Source organism: Candoia aspera, chromosome 4, assembly GCF_035149785.1.
Source record: "Candoia aspera isolate rCanAsp1 chromosome 4, rCanAsp1.hap2, whole genome shotgun sequence".
Lineage (NCBI taxonomy): Eukaryota > Metazoa > Chordata > Lepidosauria > Squamata > Boidae > Candoia > Candoia aspera.
Genome location: NC_086156.1, coordinates 85,881,828 through 85,903,689, shown reverse-complemented (window position 1 = coordinate 85,903,689; position 21,862 = coordinate 85,881,828). Strand labels below are relative to the sequence as shown.

General features: G+C 44.0%; 2 protein-coding genes across 3 annotated transcripts in view; one reads left to right on the top strand and one right to left on the bottom strand.

Annotated features, from left to right (window-relative positions):
• Window positions 1-7,391, top strand: part of PRR12 (proline rich 12) — a 42,347-nt gene extending 34,956 nt beyond the window's left edge. Inside the window, exons 13-14 of the mRNA XM_063300887.1 lie at window positions 2,091-2,186; window positions 4,185-7,391. Of these exons, the coding sequence (XP_063156957.1) occupies window positions 2,091-2,186; window positions 4,185-4,325 (237 nt within the window). The 3' untranslated portion in view covers window positions 4,326-7,391. The remainder of the gene's footprint in view (window positions 1-2,090; window positions 2,187-4,184) is intronic.
• A 1,634-nt stretch (window positions 7,392-9,025) lies between these two features.
• Window positions 9,026-21,185, bottom strand: RRAS (RAS related). Of its 2 annotated transcripts, none has more exons than XM_063300885.1 (6): window positions 20,769-21,185; window positions 19,278-19,365; window positions 17,595-17,697; window positions 16,014-16,122; window positions 13,339-13,457; window positions 9,026-11,849 (listed from the first exon to the last, which is right to left on the bottom strand). In XM_063300885.1, the coding sequence occupies exons 1-6, from the start codon at window positions 20,868-20,870 to the stop codon at window positions 11,762-11,764; spliced, it is 609 nt and encodes a 202-aa protein (XP_063156955.1). In that variant the 5' UTR covers window positions 20,871-21,185; the 3' UTR covers window positions 9,026-11,761. The 2 variants fall into 2 exon arrangements, with proteins under 2 accessions (XP_063156955.1, XP_063156956.1); XM_063300886.1 differs by having other exon boundaries at window positions 20,855-21,177.
• Window positions 21,186-21,862: the final 677 nt, after the last annotated feature.

Genomic DNA, 21,862 nt, shown 5'->3' with positions numbered 1-21,862 from the left:
GGTTTAAAAATTGTTAAGCAACTTTTTAGTAGCTCTAGAAATACTTATAAAGAGGTTTTTAATCTGTACAGAGGGCACTTTTGGGGATGTGGATGAGAAGGGTGTGTGTGTGTGTGCGCGCGCGTGTGTGGGTGCATGCATGCCCAAATATCTAGGGTAATTGGAATTTTAAAAAATTCATTAGTGTTTTTCAAACATGGCAACTTTGAGATATGTGGACTTCAACTCCCAGAATTCCCTAGCCAGCATTGTAAAGTTGCCAAGTTTGAAAAACACTGCTTTAAACTATTTGAGATATTACAAATGGGAATACCTTAAATATGCCATTTTTAATATTTTTCCTTAGGAATTCTGAGTATATAAAATATACTGTACAAATATATGATACTGGAAATTTAAAACCTCCAGCATTAGAACTATAACTTCAGCAAGTATTTTATATTTTCAATTTTGAAAATTTAATAGAGGTAGTCCTCGCTTAATGACCTTAATTGGGACTGGAATTTCCATCACTAAGCAAAGTGGTCATTAGGTGAAACATCATGTGACCACACCACTTAGTGATGGCAGTTCTGGTAGTCTCAGTTGTGGTCGTTAAGTGAGGACCACTGCATCATTAGGTGAGGACCTCACACTTCTCCTGCCTTGCTGCACTTGCCACTGCTTCAGCTCCCCCCGCCTACATATTTCCCCCCCATCTCTGCCCTTTTGGCTGCCCTACACTCTGCCACCGCGGCCTACCCCCGCTTCCCCCCGCTGGCCCCAGCTGAGCTTCACTGTCTTCTTCTGCCCACTGCTGATGAGGTGCGCCCCGCTGAGGCTGCTGCTGGCCCTTCGCAAGGCCTCTGTGACACCATGAGGCCTCTGGGTATGTCTTGTCAGCAGCGGGAGGAAGAAGATGGTGAAGGGCAGCTGGGGTGGTGAGGGCAGCAGGGGCTAGGTGTGGCAGAGTGCAGGGCGGCCAGAGGGGAGATAGGCAGGTGGGGGGAGTTGAAGCACATGCTGTGGTCGTAAATGTGGGCAGGCTGCCAAGCACCTAATTTTTATCACATGACTGCGGGGGCGCTGCAATGACCATAACTTTGAGGACCAGCCATTACTACCATTCGTTCAGCACTGTTGTAACTTCAAATGGTTGCTGAACCAGTGGTTGCTAAGCAAGGACTTCCTGTATGTCTTTAAGAGAAGAAAATACTCAGATCTTGTTACTCTACTTTAAGAAACCATTGGGGTTTACAAACTTCTATCCATCAGCAAAATTTCTGGAATTTTTTTTCCCCTGCTTTTCAAGACCCTGGCTTGAAATGCACATTGCCTTAAGAAAAATAGGCAGAAGAGAGGAAAAGAGAGAAATGTCTCTGTTGCCATCAACAGCTGTGGACATGAAAGGCTTAAGTAATGCAGGACTTGTGAAGTAAATTATCTTGGATGGAAGGATGAATGATAGTAATAGATCTAGCAGTTATAGAAGTTCAAGCCTATCCCTTCTGGAGGGAATCAGTTTTGGAAAGCTGTGTGGTAGATTTTGGCAAGAAAGGGGAGTAAAGGAAGGTGAGTTAGGAGTGGAAGCTTAGTGATGGACATGAAAGTGAGGGGGTAGGAAGACCTACCTTTTCATATCATATTTCTGAATACTCCATTCCACTGCATGCACACTCATTTATGTTATCTCTTTTCGCTTGGAGAAAAGCTCTCTCTTTTGTGAATTATAAAATTGGCTTTACAATGGCATCTTTCATCCCCACCTCTATTTCTGGCATTCTGAAACAGCATTGTCCATCAAACACCTGATTCTGGGGCTTCATTCCTCCCCCTCATTCTCCTGTATGGGTAGATCAGGTCTACTGGTTGCCTTATCGAAGTTCCAAGTATTGAGGTGGAGATGGGTCCATGGTAACAGGAACGGAAGAGCAGTTTAACAAAGGTTGAAAGGAGATGAGGGCAGGTGAAAACTTCCTAGATTTTTTAAAATTAATCATTTAGAGGGAATATTGAATATGAGACTTTAGAAGTTCATGGCTGTTGTAAAGTTGCAGAGAAATGTAACATGCAGTGATTTCCCTTCATCTCTTTTTCCTTATTGCTGGCAGGAATTCAATGTGGAAGTGGAGAAGTCCTTTTTCTACACTCTCTACCATTCCCTTCACCACTACAAATACCACACCTTTCTGCGTTGTAAGGATGAGGTAAGTAAAGGCCCTGAGTAAATCCCATTTGGGTTTGTGGGTTGTATGTTAGATTTATATCCTGTCTTTCATTCAGGAGCTCAAGACTGCATGCATAGGATGCTTCGTCCCATTTTTTTCCACCACTCTGGGAGGTAGGTTTTGCTGAGGGAGAGTAAATGATCAAAAGTCATCCATGGCAGAGGGTGGACTTGAACCTAAATCTCCCCAGTCCTAGTCCAACATCTTAACTGCTTCATTTCTTTTTTGTATCACTGCAGTCACATTAGTCATAGGCTGGGTTCACTCCATGTAACTCATAGAGTTGCTGAAAAAGCAGAGTGGCCTGGTTCACATATCACACTAAGACAAAAGCAAACAAACCATGTTATAGCCTGACGCATTGTATAAACCACCCAGCCTGTCCCAAATTCATATATGCTCTGATACCTTTCCCTGCTTCTCTTTGTCCCTCTCTTTCACACAAACACATGAATAGTCACTCACACGCTGTTAACTACACCAGTTGAGTGGACACGTTGCAGGTGGAGTCCAGGGTGCATAAAGTAGTTTATCTGCATGGAAAATAGAGTCGTCATTGTCAACTTCATGTGTTCAGTGTTATGGAACTTGGCTTCAGTGCGCAAATGGAAGTCACATGGCTGTGAAGAAAGGCACTCCATTTTCTGAGAGACTGCAGTCTTAGCAGGCTACAGTTCACTGAGATGATGAGATTACCTCCTCCCACTGCCCCCCCCAAAAGAATTAGTAAATGCTTCGCTTCTTAGAAATGCTGGTGTATTGTTTTGCTGGAGAAGGAGGAGACCAAAATGTAGGGTTAAACCAAACCTAATCAAATTGCTTGGCATCATAGTCCTGCCCCTTATACGTTTGTCCCAGAAGTTAGGTGATTGCTTGCCTCCTGCAACAAAGTTGACAATTTGCATTTTATGTGGAATGAATATAACCGGAAGTTCTTTTCGAGAGCAAATAGTTTTAGTGGATCGATATCAGGTAGCTTATTTACCGGCCTACTGAAGCATCATTCCAGTGTAGCATCTAGTCCAATTGTGAGCATTAGCAGAACATGTCGGTTGATTCTCCTCAAGGAAATTGTGTTCTGGTATCAATAGCAGTGATACTTTCTAACAAATATTCTTTGTTATTAGAGAATGAGCTGAATTAAAATTTGCTGATACAAAGAGATGGGGCATCAATTCTGCCATTATGATGATGATGATGATGTTTGGATGCCACTGACTCCAATTGACCCTGCGTGGCTCACAGCAATAAAATACAGTACAAAAAAAAGAGAGACTAAAACAAGTACAAAAATAACTGTAAAATAACCACAATATGGGTTCTCTTAAATGAAGAAATTTTCCTCTATACCTCCATCACTAACATGTAGAAATATATGAGTATATAAGTAGAAGTATATAAGGCTGAGATTTTGGAACTGTGGTGTTGGAGGAAAATTCTGAGAGTGCCTTGGACTGCCAGAAGATCAAACCATCCTCCAGGAAATAAAGCCAGACTGCTCACTTGAGGGAATGATATTAAAGGCAAAACTGAAATACTTTGGCCACATAATGAGAAGACAGGACACCCTGGAGAAGATGCTGATGCTAGGGAGAGTGGAGGGCAAAAGGAAGAGGGGCCGACCAAGGACAAGGTGGATGGATGATATTCTAGAGGTGACGGACTCGTCCCTGGGGGAGCTGGGGGTGTTGATGGCCAACAGGAAGCTCTGGCGTGGGCTGGTACATGAAGTCATGAAGAGTCGGAAGCGACTGAATGAATAAACAACATATAAGTATAAGCTGCAGTTTGTGAAGGTCATTACAATATAGAATATGGTGTTATATTTAAAAAGTCTCAGGACTCAGTGTTGTTTTTTTGAGCCTTGGCCCCAAGTACAGACCAATCAGTTCTAGCTACCTGTGGCTTTCTTGAAATAGCCGCTTGTGTGATGGGCTTCACAGCTAGTATTTTAACCTTTTTATTTCTCTTTTCCAGACGACGGCAATTGAGGGTCAAGACGAAGACTTGGGCCAGGAGGAGGTGGTGCAGCAGTGCATGCGCAACCAGCCATGGCTGGAGAAACTGTTTGACTCCTTCAGCGAGTTGCTGACTCAGGCGCAAAGCAAATGCGCGTGACACCACCATCAGAGCCACGCCCCGGGAGGGGCCGCCTAACGCCTGCCCCTCTGCAGAGCCAGAGCAGGAAGTGGGGAGAGGAAAGTCGAGGGGTACCATTACAGGCAACGAGTTCAGACTCAGCTCACCACCATCACCACCACCACCACCCCTTCTCCGTGGGGGTTTCTCTTTTTCCTTAAACAGGACATGGGACAAGCCTCCTGTTACGGTGGTGGAGGGTGGAGGTTTGCAATGGCAGACAGGACATGTTGAGGAGGGTTCTCATCAAATAATTGGATGGTTGGAACACCCCTTTCCCTTTTGCCCTGGCTGTACAGAGAAATATTATTTATATATATAAATGTATAAATATCTAATTAAACAGCCTTGCCCCCTGCTCAGGTGGGGGTTGAGAATAGGGGAACCCATTGGAAGGTCAGAGGAATGGCGGTGTGTGATTTAGAGCCGAAAGGCTTCTCAGTTTCTCTCAGTGGAGTGAGTTGACATTAGTGAGACTGGTGAAATAGAAGGACCAGGATTTCCTGGGTTCTAGCCTGCATCTCTTCCATCAAGAACCTTTACTTCTCCTTAGGGAGAGTTGAGAATTGAGCATGGGGGGATGGTGCATTGGCCACCCTTTATACAGTGTCTAGCTCCTTTTATCCATAGTCTGATCAGGAAATATGACCCCTGTTCTCCAACAACTCTAATCCCATCTCTGCCAAATAACTGTTGTTTGGAGTGAAGGGAAGCCATCCATCCATACACTAATGGCGATCACTTCTATTTTTGCTTCCAACAGGAATATTTATTGCCAAGCTCCTTGTTCCCAATCATAACTGGCAGCACAGATTTTCTCTCTTTCTGGAGAAACCCCCTTTCCCCTCCCCCTTGTGTTTTCATGAGGCAATTGCTGCTGGAGGATCCACTTTTTTGCCATTGACCTGGGGATTCTAGCTCATTTGGACATGTGGAACATTTCCCTGTTCTTCCCAGTCTCCTTTCTGAATAGATAGCAGTAAATGGGCAGGGGAGAGCCTGGTGACATCTATAGCAACCTGCCAAGACTGTAGCAAGACTTCCTGAAGTTTCTGTCCCCTCCCCCAGATTTCACAGTTGGCCCCCCTTGGATCATGGGAGGAATGTATAGAGGGCTTTAGATATGTCCCTTCCCCGGTGGTAGATCTGCACTTCTATGAGGGAGGGATCATTCTTTATTTTTCCCCATTCTTCCCAAATTATGGTGTCTGACAAGGCAGGATTCTGCTCCCCCCTCCCTGCAGCTGTATATACTGTATAGGATAAAAAGTCTATGTATCATATTGTATTTGACTAACTTGAACTTAACGATGCGCAGGAGTTTCTCTCTCTCTCTCTCTCTCCTCTCACCTGTAGCTGTGACGTTCTTTGGTTTCGACTGAAACTTTCATTAGGAGGTTGTTAATTTTTTTTATCATTGTTGTTGTTATTGAGGGGGAAGGGAGATTTTGTGTCCCCTACCCCATCCTGCCTCCTAAGCAAAGCTCCCTCTCCAACCCTAAACTGAAATGATAAAATAAACTGATGAGCTAGAAGATGAAGACCTTGTCTTAGTTACCCTTTCTTCAATTCACAGGTGGGCTTCCCACTCCTCACCCAGCCATCCATTATCTTGTGTCCCCCCCCCCCGATCTTCCTAATTACATCAAACACACACCTTGGCCAACGGTTAGCTTTCACCACCCGCACCCCAGATCTTCTACTGACCCCCCAAATCAATCCCTTACTTGAATGTAGATCTTCCTATGTCAGATTCCCATCTCCTTGCCAAAGTCTACCTCATTCTTCCTCCATTGCTATTTCTCCCTCCTCCACATCCATCTGATTTTGTTCCATCAAGTCATCCTTTATTCCTGGCCCTTCTCCTCTAGAGCCTTGTTCCTCCTTCCTCACTAAGCATTCCTCCATTTTAATTTTCCTTCTGCTCTTAGAAGAACTTTGGTCTTTCCAAAACTCCTGACTTCTTTCCAGCTGCCCAAATAAACAGGACTTATGGGAGTTGCCCCAATATACATTTCAGATTTTGGGTAGTGGGGAGGGAGGTGTGAAAAGGTACTTCAGGGACGTTGGGGAAATAAATCCCACCTTAGAATCGGTGGTCTCATCATAAAGAACTACTTCAAACAGATCTCTGAAGGGCACAGAAATGTGTTAAGACCCATTTGGTTACTTAGGTCAGTGTCCCTAATATATGCACACAGATTCTGCTGGATCTCATTTTCTCCCCCTCTCCCCTCCTTATTTATTGTGGATGAATAGAGGTTGGCAAGTGTGTATGTGAGTGTGCATGGTGGAGGGGGAGATGGAATTTGGTGAATGAGCCCTAATCAAAGAGAATGGTTTTAAAGGGAAAGAGAGTGGCCTGGCTTCGAGTATTTTAAAGCTTGCAATTTAGATTTTTTAAAAACAGCTTTCCCTGATAAACCAGGTTACTGATAGCTGTTCGGCCTTAGAAGTGATGGATTGTGACAGATAGCTGTGTGTGGAAGTGGGGTTAGCTGAACATGGGTTTGGGAAAATGAGAGAATGGAGTTGGGGGAAATCTTTCATAGTACAGGGTTAATTTTAGAGGGACCTAGAGAGCCTTGGCACTTCTTGAGACAATAGACTTGCACCATCTGTACCATGCTGAACCTTGCTAAACCATTGCTCCTGGTTGGAGGGGCAGAGCAGCCAAACTTGAGCACCCAGAATTGGACAGGCCCAGCTCTGAGTTGATCAAGGACAAGTGCAACACACACACACATGTGTACAGCCCAATTTCTGGTGACAAAAAAAGACTTTCCTCCTCTGCCACCCACCCTTATATTTGGATCTTGAAAGGCCCCGTTTTTTACGACGTGTATTTCTGTGTATCTTGTTCGCGCCTCAAGGGTATTGTTCTGAGATATGGGATTTGTGTTCTGTATTATTGGATGTTCCTATATATTTTTATTGTTTATTATTAGTGTCTGAGACGTTTTTTTCTCTCAATATGTAAAACTCACATTGTATACTGTGTACACAACAAAATGACAAAAAACACTTTTCTTTGCAAAAATCAAATGCCTGAAGCACAGCTTTGTTCATTTTGTTGAGACTGGGGTGGCCGGGGCAGAAGTGGGCTGGGTAATGGTAATGGGAGGGGGAGGGGAACCCCACCAAACCTGCCTAGATCCATTTCTCCCATTGAAGCATGATGCTCTGCCTCTTGGTCTCAACATCTTGGTGGTCTGATCCATATTCTGAAGTTTACATAATCCCTTGCTCAACATTTTCCTTCTGTGCAATTCTTGAAGGCCATTGGGCACTAGAAACGCTAATCCTGGTCCCACTTTTTATTATGCTTTCCTATCAGCTGGAAAATTATCTACATCACCGCATTAGTACATGCTCTTCCCAGGCAGAATAGCAGCACCGTTTTAGTTGCAAACTAGGAAAGCCCGTATGTGGAGTGGAGACAATCAAGTAATGTCAACTAGACATCATAAAGTATTTTCTGTTGGTCAACTTCTATGTATTTTCTGTTCTGTTCTGTTCTGTGTATTTTCTATTGGTCACCTTCAAAGGCACCCCTCTTTACCCGTCACCTATTACAAAATTCTATTTCCAGTGGTGGCTTCGTTGCTGTTTGGTATATGTAATTTTTGCACAACTTTAGTAGTAAGATGCTGATTGCATATAGCTCGTACTGAGAAAAACAAATACTGCTATTCCTATAGATTTGTAAAGAGGATGCAGAATTTAGAAACTTGTTTCAGGTTGGAGGAAGCATTTTATATCTGGGAGAAATTGCACTGTTTTTATGATTATTTCTCCAAGGCTATCATAAATCACTGAAAACTAAGACTTACTACTGAACTCCTAGACTGATTAGTAAAGGACACATTTAATTCTCTATGTCAATTCAAACTGAGTTATTACATATGCTTATCCACTATATTTTTTAATACACTGTACTGGTAATTTTCCACCCCAGCTTACTGTATACAAAAATGTATACTATTTTTCAGTTCATGCATGGACACATTAAATTTCTCATTAGCAGGCAATTCAGTTATAAAAATTATAGCATTCTCCACATGCTCAAACACACACACATATATGTAGCATGTGATACAGAAGTATGCATTAAAAAGAAAAAGGCACGCCACCCCATTTTTATGAATAGATGGGGAAATTTGTTCTATTAAAGAGAATTTGTCAAAGTATCACATAAAAGCTGATCTGTATCAGGAATGGCAGCCTTTCATTGGCCATAAACCTCACTGGGGAGTTGTACCAAGGAACAGTGATGCAAAAGGGACAGGGTCATAGCACAAATTTGGCAGCCCCCTCCCCCCCCTTTTTTTAGGAAACTCGTTAGAAAAGTTTGCTGACTTTTGGGGGTTAATACTACAAGAGTGGCTGAGTTCACACCCTTTTTTTCACAGAATATGCTATGGCCAAGCAAATAAATCATATTGTGGCTTAGTATGTCAACTTCCTTAGCCCAATGCAGTATTTCTCAACCTTAGCAACTTTAAGATGTGTGGATTTCTACTCCCAGAATTCCCTAGCCAGTATGCTGGCTGGGGAATTCTGGGAGTTGGTCCACACACCTTAATGTTGCTAAGGTTGAGAAACAAGGGCCTAATGTACTGAGCAAAGCCAGCCTTTATATCTGCTTGTTACACAGTAACAGTAAAGTTACACACTGGTAATGGGAATGTTTCCCTTTTATTAAAATCACGATTAGGTCACATTCACAGCCTATGACCACTTTAACATTTAATAGGTTTTGTTCAATGTTGTGTCTTTGTGCCTCTGTGTGCATATACACATATGCATGCTCCTTTTAGCCTTAGAATAACACCTTGCACCAGAGGTTTCTTGGTTCATGGTGCCATTTCAGAACCGTGGGCTTCAGAAACTGAACTCACAGGGATATCACAGGATATTTTAACTTTCTGAGGGAAACAAAGTCATACGGTACTAGGCTACTGGTTCATGCAGTGTCTGACAGATTTTGAGTATTGCTGCTTCCTTTGGAAATTTAAAATATCCATGGTGCCCTTGTGAGTTTGCTTTGGTGCTGCATTGCAGTTTAGTAACCATGGCCTTGTACAATTAATAAAGAGGTTCTAGTCTATGAAGGCTTATGCCACGATCAGTTTGCATTTAAGGGGAAACCCCAAGGCTTTATAAACTTTGCATTAGAGACTGTTTGGCATTTACAGCTGGAATGCAAGCCTTTGCAGCATGGTAGAAGGATAATAAGCAAGGGACCCCAATCGCACACATTATCTGTGACAGTTCAAGCTTGCACGTGCAATACATCCATTTGCTTTATCGACTGCCCATCTTTAGAACATAAGTACTGGGGGCATTTATGATAGTTCCAGCAGGATAGCCTTCCCCAATTATGCACATGGCTGCATGCCTGAGAATTTTATCTATATCTTGTATGTTCTTCCCTTTCATTTTTCCCATATCAACCAGGTAGGGTAAGTTGGACTGGGAGATAGTGACTGGCCCAGCAAGCTTCTATAACCATGATCAAAGAGATCCAGATTGAACATGTTAATCACTACTCCACGCTAATATAATCTGAGAATTGTAATCTTAACACATCTGAAGTCTAGGGAAGGTTATCTTAGATGATGGAACTGTTGAATGGCACGCAAGCTCTGGAAAATCAGTGTAAGGATCTACTGATAAAAATAATCCAAGTAAAAATGCATGCAACTGCAATACTGATACTTCAACATGATAGTACCTCTAAAAATGTTGGGAAACCCTGCTAAGAGGAAAATTTACTAACGCAAAGAGTGGCTAATTAAAAAAACAAGGTTCCTTGTCGTCACTTTGTTTACCCTTATGAGCACATTACAAAAGTGGGGAACAAAGGATGAATTTAACAAAAGCTGGTCATGTCTTCAAAGTATACAGTAATTCTGTTCCTGAACAAAACAATTTTTTAAAAAAGTTTGGAACTGAAATTTGATTCTAGTAATTAAGCATTCACTGTTTCAAACATTCACCATCTTAAAACAGTAAGCTGGGATGGTAGAACATCGAGGAGCTGCTAAGTGGTTCTGCAGGAAGCATCACCACTTATTTGCCTTAAGGATACAGCCAGTCCTTGTTTAGTGACTACCTCAGTGACCACTCATGAATATGACAGTATTAAAAAAATAATTTTCCAACCAATGTGTGCACTTATGGCCATATTTCTGCACCTGACGACAATGCATGCCAGAATGAGAGTAACACTGGTGGTGCTGTACGAGAGAACTTTATCTGAATGAGATGGTAGCAACCAGTGATCTTCGCTGCGTCTCTCTGTGTCATGTGGTTCACTTAGCGATCGTTTTGCTCAGTAACCACTTCGCTGGAATGAATTGTGGTTGCTAAATGAGGAGACACACTGTATTTTGTAACTGGCCACACTTATAGTAATTGTTTTGTGTATAGGTGACTCTCACAATACAGTATGGCAACCATATTGTGAGAGCCATCACAACCTTCTGTTAAAATATCACGATCTTGCTAGCCCCCCAATTTTGCAAACTCCCTCACTGTAAAGCAGTGTTTTTCAAACTTGGCAACTTTAAGATGTATAGACTTCAACTCCCAGAATGTGTGGATTTCAACTCCCGGAATTCCCCAGCAAAAATTCCCCAGCCACTAATTGAAGTCTACACATCTTAAAGCTGCCAAGTTTGAAAAACACTGCTGTAAAGTGTGCTTCTTTATACCCTGCTCTAGGAAAAAAAAAAAGTACCAGCAATTTGGAAGAATGAAAGTATAATTGTGTCTGTTGCCGCTGCTGCTTTCCTTGCTGCTTGGCCCATGTATGGCTTAAGTGTATGAGCTATTATTTTTTCAAAAAGGAATAGAAAAATTAGAGTACCTTTTAAAATGCATTTGTCCTATATGTCTTTGAACATGTAGGTATATCCATGTATGTGCAAAAGCTTGCCCTTAGCTGCAGTGAGATATATGTTGCTCGGCTGTTGATTTCTATTCTTTAACTCAATATATCACTGGACTGCCAGTGAAATTTACAACCCTGTACCTCTTTTACTTAAAATGAATAAGCTTTTTGCCGCCTTGCAAAAAAGGGGCACCTTTTATGCAATTTCCTTGGAAGAATAGAGGAGGGCAAAGCGGCAGAGTACGGCCAACAAAATTGCACGCATGTCTCGTAGGTTCAGGACATGCTGGAGAAGTAGGACTTGTCTAGGTCCTTTCTCATTCCCAGTTTGCAGACTCCTCTGCAACAACATAAAAACTGTAGCATTTTGGTATAACTAGAAAATACACAGTGCCAGCCCTAGTTGTAGTAGGAGAGATGGAACTAGGAGAAATCCTGCTCTGTCCTCTTTGTTGGGGGGAATCTGAGCAGCCCTTCTTCCTCTTCCAGGCTGCAACGCTTCATGTGGGATGGCCATTTACAGAATGGAACAAGGACAGCTTTTGCGCTCTTTTTTTTGGGGGTGAACGGCTGGGGCAGGGGGAGATTCCAGCTCATGAAACCTCCTGCCAAAAAAAGAAAAAGAAAACTGGAGTGAGCAAAGGAAACAAGACATTAAAGAGTGCATGCCGTATCACATTACTTTTGGGAAACGTTCTTGCATGAGATGAGCACCACTTGCAAAACCATTACTTATATCCCTGGAAGGGGCCAATTGCTACTGCCCAGGAGGCTGTATCGTTGGAAGGAGTGTACTAATAATGCTTTGGGCATCCAGCAGATGATGACCATTCCTTGGTGCTGCAGCCTGTGAGGTTCCAGGAAAGTGCTGGCCGGAGGGCAACCAAGACTACTCTCATCCCACCCACTATGCTGGATGGCCCTTTATTACAGACTAGTGAAAAAGTCCACATCTTCAGCTTGTGAGCTAGAGTTCATCTCCAGAGGTGGTGGGCAAGACTCCTCAACAACACACACTGAACGCAACTCTAAAAAGAAAGCAGGAAACAACATGCTTTCACCTTTCATAGCAGAAATCTCTATGGCAGTGTTTCTCAACCTTGGCAACTTTAAGACGGGTGGACTCCCAGCATGGCTGGCTGGGGAATTCTGGGAGTTGAAGTCCACCCGTCTTAAAGTTGCCAAGGTTGAGAAACACATGGTGAGGTCTGCAAAATGAGTGGTCCACTAAAGTCAGTGCTTTGGCCTTCCAGCTCCACCCTTTCTCCTAGCTCTGGAATCTTTACTGAGTAGCCAAAACAGCTTCCTAGGCCCAAAGTGGGATATTCGACACAGCTGGTTAGCTGCAGCTGAAATGTAGCCACAGTCTAAAATACAAATTTTCAGAGAGGAAGCTGCATCACACAAGAAAGTTGATGGCATCATCATCACAATCACCACCACCCTTTTCTATAAAAACATATGGGATAACTAATATTGGGTGGGCAATCTACATCCCTCAGGCTACTTAATGGCCTTGAGATTAATTTCATGTGGTCCTCAACCTGAAATTTCAAAAGCCCTTATAAGCAAACAAGCAAGCCAGCCAGGTTTCTGATCCAATCAATCTCTCTCTGGCTGCTAAATGGAGAGTGAGAGGCACAGGAAGAGTCAGAGAAGAGAATTGTTAGATAAAGGGAGAAAGAAAGGCCTTCTTCTTCATAGCCCCCAGGCTATGGAATGCATTTCCCAAGGAGTGCACTTGGCCCTTGCTCGCCCAGTATTTAGGGAAATATTGAAAATCCACCTATTTTAACTGATAAACTGATTTTGTTTTAACACTACCAATTTCAATTTTGGCTTGATTTTAATTGCATTGTTTTTATACTTCTGTTTTAATGTTTTTATTTTTAATTGCTGTAAACTACCTTGAGAATAGTATGAATGGAACGACAGAATATAAACTTCCTAAAGCAAGAAAGAAACCAGCCAATATCTAATCGGAAAAAGCCTTTCATGCTGAGGGATGTTGTCATAGAAAAGGATTTTCTTCAGCTTGGGGGAGTTTCAGTTCTTTCACAGCACCTGGTTCAGCCACAAGCGCCTCCCTCTTACCTGATGGCTCGGACCAGCTCATGGAAAGACTCGTCCACATTGAATCGGATCTTTGCAGAGGCTTCCATGTAGGGGATTCGGTTCTCCCGAGCAAAGTGAAGGGCCTCCTCTTCAGGCACCTGCCAACACATAGCTAAGTAAGGAAAGGTCTTAATACAGAAATACATGAGGATATAGCAGCATGAGGAAGGAAAATGAGAAATATTTAGTATGAATTTTTGTCATGCAATGACCCAAGTCAACCTCAGAGATTGTGAGGAGCTCCACTGCTGCCCTCCTGAAGATCATGGAGGGTGCTTGAATACCCTGGGTCCGAAACTGCATTCACCAGGGTTCAGATCTTCACGGCTGAGCCAATATGTTGCCATGTTCTGAATGCCACAGAGATGGTACATTGTCCTTTCCTTGGTCCTACGTAGGACTTTGTTTGCCTTCTTCGTCAGCTATCTTGATCCAGCTCCTCTCTCTCTCCTGATGCACAGCAGGCTTTGGTGGTTCTGCTCGATTAGGAGGAGGATGTGCTGGCCTTTTAGAATAGTCTGGAAGTGGAGCTAGTCATGTTGCTCATAGGTCCAAGAGATATACGCTGCCTTGAATTTCTTCCCTGTAGGCTACTCAGCCTTAGCAGTATGTCCCTCATTCCTTGAGGCTGGCGTATGTGATAAGTTGGACCTGGCGAGAGGGCCATATATCCCTCTCTGCCTTTGGATAGAGCTTCCAGGAGCCTCCACTTGAGGGAGCTCCTCACCTTTGCTAGGAGTGCCAGGTGTTCTGGAGATGGAGCTATTATGTTCTTGAAAGTGAGGAGACGCTTCTATTGGAGGACTCCGCAGTGAATCCATGCCCATCGTATTAATATTACCCTGGCAATCATCTGGCCTGGAGATGGGTGAGACTCACGAGGCCTGGGTGCCTGGTCTGAACAACTGAGGCAACTAGTGCCTGGATGGTCTCTTATCTCTCCTTTGGCAGGAAAATAAGGCCTCTTTCAGTTCTAGAATGATGCCAGTGTGCTTTGACAGTGCACTAGTTGAAGGGTGCTCTTATTTTCATTGATTAGTAAGCCCAGGTTCTCCAAGGTCTGCATCAAGGTCCGGCCATCAATCCCTGCTTAATTAAAGAGGATCAGATAGAAGTACATGTGTATTTGCTGCAATCTGAGATGGGCTATGATAGTCACAATACTTTGGAAATTAATGACAAGCTCAATGGCCTTAAATTGATACTGAGTGCCATGGTATTCACATCTCAGGAACTTCTTTGTGGGGAGGATGGATTGGAATATGTAGGTAAACCTACTGTAAGTTCAAGGCCAACTGGATACTGAAACCTGAAATTATCTAATGTGGTGGTTCACTTCCATGAGGTGAGGGATGGTGCACCATTCCTTATTCTTGGGAATGATGACTAATATGCCTTATGAGCCTGAGAATCAGTGGCCAGGTGGGATCAACTTATTCCCTATAAGGTGATTGAAAGCCTTCAGGACTAACTGAAGTTTTGTCTTCTGCATGCCCTAAGGGATGGGGTAAAACAACCTCAGGGGGTCTTGTGAAATAAATTATGTGATTGTGCGATATTATCTTAAGGACCCATGCATCTGATGTTACATGGATCCACAGGTGGAGGAATTCCATTAGCCTCCCATCTACCTGGCAGCTGAGACAGTCATTGTAATGTGTTGTCTCTCTTACATTGATATGGAATAGCATTTCTTCTAGACTAAAGCTGAGGCTAGTGTGATTTGTTTTGGGGGTTTTGTCCCGCTCAGGATGACTTGTGTCCCTTATGATCCCAGAATCTGCTTTGCGTGATGGGGATGAAAGGAATGAGAGGTGTAACCTAATGTTCTGCTGCCCTTGCCTTCATACTTTTCTTGAGGCAGGGCTTTCTTTTTGTCCTTGATTTTGCTCAGGACTTTGGAATAGTTTTCCCCCTTTGAATGAACCCAATATTAGAACTGATTTGGAGTCTACATTCCAGCTCTTCATTCACAGTTGCCTCCTAAGAGCAACAGTGGCCATCACACTACCAGCTGAGAACTGGGCACTGTCCTGACTAGATTCCACCAGCAGCCTTGGCAAGTTTGTTTGTGCCCTTTCTATATTTTAATATCAATAGTTTAATTGTAACTTATATTGATTTCAACAAAAAACAAAATATTTTGTTTATACTCTACTTGAGCGCTCTCTGCTCTAGAGAAAGTTGAGTTAGCTTGACCTTCTTTGGACCAAGAAATGAGAAAGAAAATATTTCCTTCCACTGGAATTGATGTCAAACTTTTTCTGGCCTTGCATCTAGAGTGTACCAGTGGGTGGGAGGGAGGGATGCCCTGGTGCTGCTGTAAGAAAACAGTAAATATTTAGCTAAGGTAGGGGAACCTGCAGCTCTCCAGTGTGTTTATCTACATCTCCAAGCATCTCTTCTTTAATAAGCATCTCTTCTTTAATTCTCTCGTTATCCAGAATTGTTGGGAATTGTAGTTCAGCAACACTTGGAAGGCTACAGGGCTATACCCCCAAACTTCATGAATCATACTTAATCTAAGGGACAGTGGTGTTTTGCTGAAGATGGGCTTGCTAGATAGACTGAAAACATTAAGCTGTATAACTCACCACAAAACCCCACTATGTGGAGATTAAAATCACAATACCCCGTGAACCCTTTGGGCTCACCTGCCGATAAAGGTCCAGATCAGTCTTATTGCCAACAAGGATCATGGGGAACTCGTCACGGTCTTTCACTCGAAGTATCTGAGTGTGGAATTTGTGGATTTCATTGAAACTATAATGACAAAGAAATGGGAATAAGATAAAGAAGAATTTTCCCTCAATGTGCTTTTCCCAGATCTGCTGTTATTTTACTGGTTACTGTACTGTTCTATTTTTACGATGTTTTTAAACCTATTGATTGCATCCTTGGGTTGCTTGCAATTAGGCAGCCTTATAAATCAAATAAAAGAAATGAATTGTCATGCTCCCAGGTCAAACGTTCCCAGAACATCTGATCAGACTCGCACGCATCAATGAAGTCAACACATGTGGAGACTTGCGAGTTGGTCGAAGCAGGAGGGGGACATGCCAGGAATGTGAAAGCATCTTGTTTGGGCTACCTCTGGCATCCAAGGTCAAGCTGCCGAGCTGTTGGGAGACATCTGCCCAGAACTGAACGGACTGGCACGAGGAAGGGGGGCTGCATACCGAAGAAGGGGGAGGGGGTTGAGTTCATTGGGCTGTTCAACTGAGAGAAAGCACGGGAACTTCTGTTTGCAACTTTTTCACCGTACTGCATACTACACTCCATTAAAGAGGTTTCTACTTAACCACGTATGAATCAAATTTAATGGCAAGCTGAGTAAGGCAGTCATCACATGAATACACAAATGTGGTCCCAGCTGAGAAAGGCTCCAGTCAGAACCAGCAGCATTTGGAGTAGAAAAATTTCCCAAGTTCTAACAGACTTGCACTGGCAACAACTAAAGAAGGTGGTTTTTCCCCCCACCCAGCCCTTTTTAAAAAGAAAATTGATGAAGAATTCCCTCCTGTTGCTTCTAAAAGAAGGGAAAAATCACTATGCCAATACCAAGACTACTATAAGTTTTTCCTACACTTCAGGAGACTTATCTGGGGAAAATTATAACAAATACAAAGTGCTTTCCTCATAAAAGGTCTGTTTGAGCATCCTGGCCGTTTTAAAATTCATATCATATCATTTGTGTAGTTATTTAACAACAATGGCTTTCTAAACCATTGTTTGTTTTAACTATGTATAAGCCATGAATATATGGAACTCACACAATATCATCCTAAGCCAAAGAGGCCTCATTATGGCTTAGCACATGCACTGGGCAGTCAGTTTAATGCTTATTGTGTTTAGCACTAAGTTTTAATAATAGCTTTAATAGCATCTTGAGGGAGTATAAACATGACTAATTGCAAGTTAAACCACCAGCCAAGGATTTTTTTTTTCCCAGAAAAACCCCAGGCAAAGCCAGGAAACACTTCTGAAGCCTTCACATCTCAGCCTGCATTTCCTTGGCCCATTAGGCTGAGCAATCTGCAGCCCATAGGCCACAGGTGAACAATCTCTTTGCACCTTTGGTAAAAACACTGAGTGAGGAGGAAAGGGAGAGAAAATGAGAAAATTATGACCCCAAATATCTTCTATTAAAGCCCCACCGGCCAGTGGCACGCACACCTTCACCCTAATGAAGAAAAGGCTCCCATTCCGCAGGAATGCCTCAGCTTTGGTCTCACCTGCCCCGGTCATTGACAGCATAAACAAGGAGGAAACCTTCCCCTGTTCGCATGTATTGTTCCCGCATGGCTCCAAACTCTTCCTGACCAGCAGTGTCCAGAACTGACAAGTGAAAATGCGGAGGGAAAGAAAATGCATTAGATCCCAATCAATCTGAGGATGAAGCATGTAGGAAAGGAGAGGGGAGAGTTTAATGCACTGGTAAGCTACCACATGCCCTCCAGCTGTTCTGAGCTACAACTCCCCAAGACACAAGACAACACAGCCATGAGAGTTATTTATTTATTTATTTATTTTCTGTCCCGCCTTTATTATTTTTATAAATAACTCAAGGCAGGGAACATACCTAATACTCCTTCCTCCTCCTCTTTCCCCCACAGCAACAACCCTGTGAGGTGAGTTGGGCTGAGAGAGAGGAACTGGCCCAAGGTCACCCAGCCAGCTTTCATGCCTAAGGCAGGACTAGAACTCTGTCTCCTGGTTTCTAGCCCAGCACCTTAACTACTAGACCAAACTAGCTCTTATATGGACACAGAACACCAAGTTGCCTGTTTCCATCTTAGTAGCAATGACACAGCCAGTTCCAGATGCGATGGGATACTTCAGCAAAATGCTGAATCACTTCCTTTGGTGGCATTTCATGGCCCTCTACTCCTCAGGGTGGCAAAATCTGGCAAGGTGGCAGAAGCCCTGAGGTGTCAAGAACTGCCATTTAAATTTCCTTTGATGCTTTTGGAATGGTGGTACATACAGTGGATCTCAGCACATTAAAATAGCAACTCCCTGACAGACAGGTGCCTGTCACCTGTAAGGAAAATATTTTGTTGGGGTGGGAAGTGCCTCAAGTCAGTTGGTTTCAGCAACAGATCCAGCTCAGCCTCCAGTAGCTAAAAGGGGCTGCATTCCTCCCACTTCCAACAGGCAGTTTTTATTGTTGGTTTTAAACAAGAAAATATGACCAGGCTATATCCACTGTGTCCTCCAAACAGCAACCATCCTCACGAACTCAAATATAGACCTTCCATGCCCCTTGATAACATATGGCTTTCACATTCAGTTTATGGTCTCCTACAACCAAGAAGTCCCCCCATCGATGTGTTAACATAGATTAAGCTTACTTTCAGTTGGATGGCAAATTCAAGAATGGAGAGTTTGTTGTAAGTTTGTAGCAGTAGGAAGTCTGCAAACAGGCCTGATTTTAATAACAGGCTTGGTTTCACAGCACCTAGTTCCAGATCCATTTGTTTACCTCAGTCTTCTCCAAACTGGTACCCTTCAAACGTGTTGGACAAATAACCAACCAACATGGCCAACAAACCATTGCTGGCTGGGAATAATGGAAATTGTAGTCCAGCAGATCTAGAAGGTACAGATTGGAAAAGGCTGATGGATGCAATGAATCTTTCTCTCCCAGTTATTCCAGGAGCCCACACTGCCAGCCTCCCTTTCCTCATTCCTGCCTTATTTTCCTTCATGGCATTGAGCAGTGCTAATAAGGAAAGATTAAAAATTGAGAGCTGTAGTCACGAAGGAGCCCTCAAGTGGTACCTAAGGATGAAACACACCACAGCATGTAAAGACCCCTCTGAGCCAAATTTCTACCTCACCCCTGCCCACACACACATTCCTTTGCACACAGCATCCACAGTATCTCAGTGAAATGGGAGCCCACTGATACTCACTGTCCAGCCGGGTTGAAGTACCATCAATAGTGCAGATTTTTGTGTAGGAGTCCTCAATTGTGGGATCATAGTCAGAAACAAAGTAAGACTGAAACAAAGCGGAGGAAGAGAAGGATGAGAGGAAAGGATTTTAAGGATGACAGAAATAACTGGAAATTCATTTTCCAATTTTGCTCATGAAAAATTAAAGTCTCTGGCACAAGCATTCACTCAAACTTCTGCCACCAGCTTCATGCATGCTCCTGCGCTACTGTCTTTCAACCTTGTCAACTTTAAGATGTGTAGACTTCAACTCCAAGAATTCTGGAAATTGAAGTCCACACATCTTAAAGTGGCCATGTTTGAAAGCCACTGCTTTAGACGGAAAGCCAGTCTGGTCTAGTGGTTAAGGTGCTGGCCTAGAAACCAGGAGACTGAGAGTTCTAGTCCTGCCTCAGGCATGAAAGCCGGCTGGGTGATTTTGGGCCAGTCCCTCTCTCTCAGCCCAACCCACCTCACAGGGTTGCTGTGGGGAAAATAGGAGGCAGGAGTATTAGGTATGTTCGCTGCCTTGAGTTAACCAAATATAAAGGCAAGATAAAAATATAATAATGATAATGATAACAGAGGGTTATCAATAGCTACCAGGTGGCAGAAGAAAGTAAAGTCCTCTTTGAATTGAATTCAAAGGGCAGTTCTCTTTTCTTGGCAGCAATATGCAAGCAGTTTGCCATTATCACCGTCTAGGATATTTTTTCCATTTCTCAGTCCAGCCTATAGTCCTGGGGTTTCCTAGTGGTCTCTCACCCAAATTCTAACCAGATCTGACCCCAATGAGCCATCCAAATTCAGCCAAGTGTTTATTAGGGTACTTAAATGCCAGAAAGCAATAGTGGAAGGGGTATACTGCCTTCACCCATCTTATGTACCTCCAAATACACCTAATTTGCTTCTCTGCCATGCTGAATGTCAGAATACAAACACCACCGAGCTGATTCAAGAAGACTCCTTTTATGACCCTTGCTTTTCACTAATAATCTCTTTCTTTCTCCAAATGCAGTTGTCTTTTGAGGATAAGAAGAAACAGCAGAACAGTGGTGACCTGCTGCCACATTCCCAACCTGCTGTCCTCCATATCTGCTGGCTGAGAAATTGCATCACTCTCACAGTGCCTCAGAATGATGGGAATGGTTGCTCCAGGCATCTGAAGAGCACCAGGCTGAAGGCAGTTAGCTTAAAAAATGTTTGCACTCATGTCATGTTTCCCTGGGGCATTATTCCTAAGTAGGCTGTGTTGGCAGCCAAAGTTGCTCAAATGAGGCTATAAATCTATGCACATTTAAGTTGGAAACGTTCCAGTCGTTTCAGCAGAACTTATACACACACTTACACTAATGGACAAAGTCCAGGGATATCCACCCAGCACGAAAACATACCGACAAAGTTTGTTCAGCCCTGACCCATCCGCCTAACCCAGCCGAGCCCTGCCCTGCCGCGCCTTTTCCGAGTTACCTGGATGAACTGAATAGTTAGGGCGCTCTTGCCCACGCCGCCTCCCCCGACCACCACGAGCTTGTATTTCTCCAGCGGCGCCACACCTTCGCTGGGATTCATCCTGCTTGGCAGAAGTCGTTCGCTTCCTTGTAGGGGGGAATCGGACCAAAGCACTCAAAAGCCCCCACGTTCCGTCGCAGCAGCCATCCTCCGACCCCCCCCCAAAATATGGCTGAGAGATCCAGGGTGGGCCCTCCGAGGAGCGAAGCTCGGCGATTGCTGGCAGCTCCGCTTCCCTATTTGGCCAGCGGGAGCCGCTACGGGGAGGTCCCACGTCCGGAACAAGCTCGGCCGGGCCCGCGTTCCTTCCCCGCCCCGCGGTGGACCAGTCGGGAGCCAGGGAGGCGCTGCGCTCAACGCGCACCCCGGACGCTGCCTAAGAGGGTGCCTCGCTCTGAGGAGCGCGAAGCTGCGCTCGCTTAGATCGCGTAATTTCGGCAAGCGGTGCACTCCACCCCGAAGTGGGAGGCCAGGTTGGAAAGGTTTACGCCTGCGACGATGAAATCAGAATGGACGTAGTTATACAGCACTTTCGTGTAGAAGTGGGATCCGGATTCCTCGCAAAACACGCGGTCTGCGTAAGAGTCCGTGGATTAGGGAGCTGCCTGTCTTAAACCAGAGGCAGAGGCGCCCACGTGGCGACTCTACAGCGCTTTTACGGCACATCCGGATGCAACCCTTGTTTTAATCGAATCAACCCACGCTTTTGGGTCCCCATGACGGACTGTGTTACAAATTAGCCACGGTGACTGGGTTCACACAAACACGCTAAGGCAAAAAAGCAGCTAACCAAGTTGGGTCGAACGCAAGTTCTGACTTTCTAGTGGACTGTTCAGATTAGCGGATGGAAGGGTCCAAGTTCTTTAGTGCACAGTACTGGGGCGACACATAGCCGCAGGGACGAAGTTCTGAGATGCGGGAACTCAGCGGGCCTTCTGGAATGAGGAAGAGGTGTCTGAGTAAGATGGAAGGTGGATAAAACCTGGCCCTTTTTAAGTGAATGCAAAGTTCAGTGGCTGAGTCCAAAAACGTCAAGTCAGAACCTGCATCGG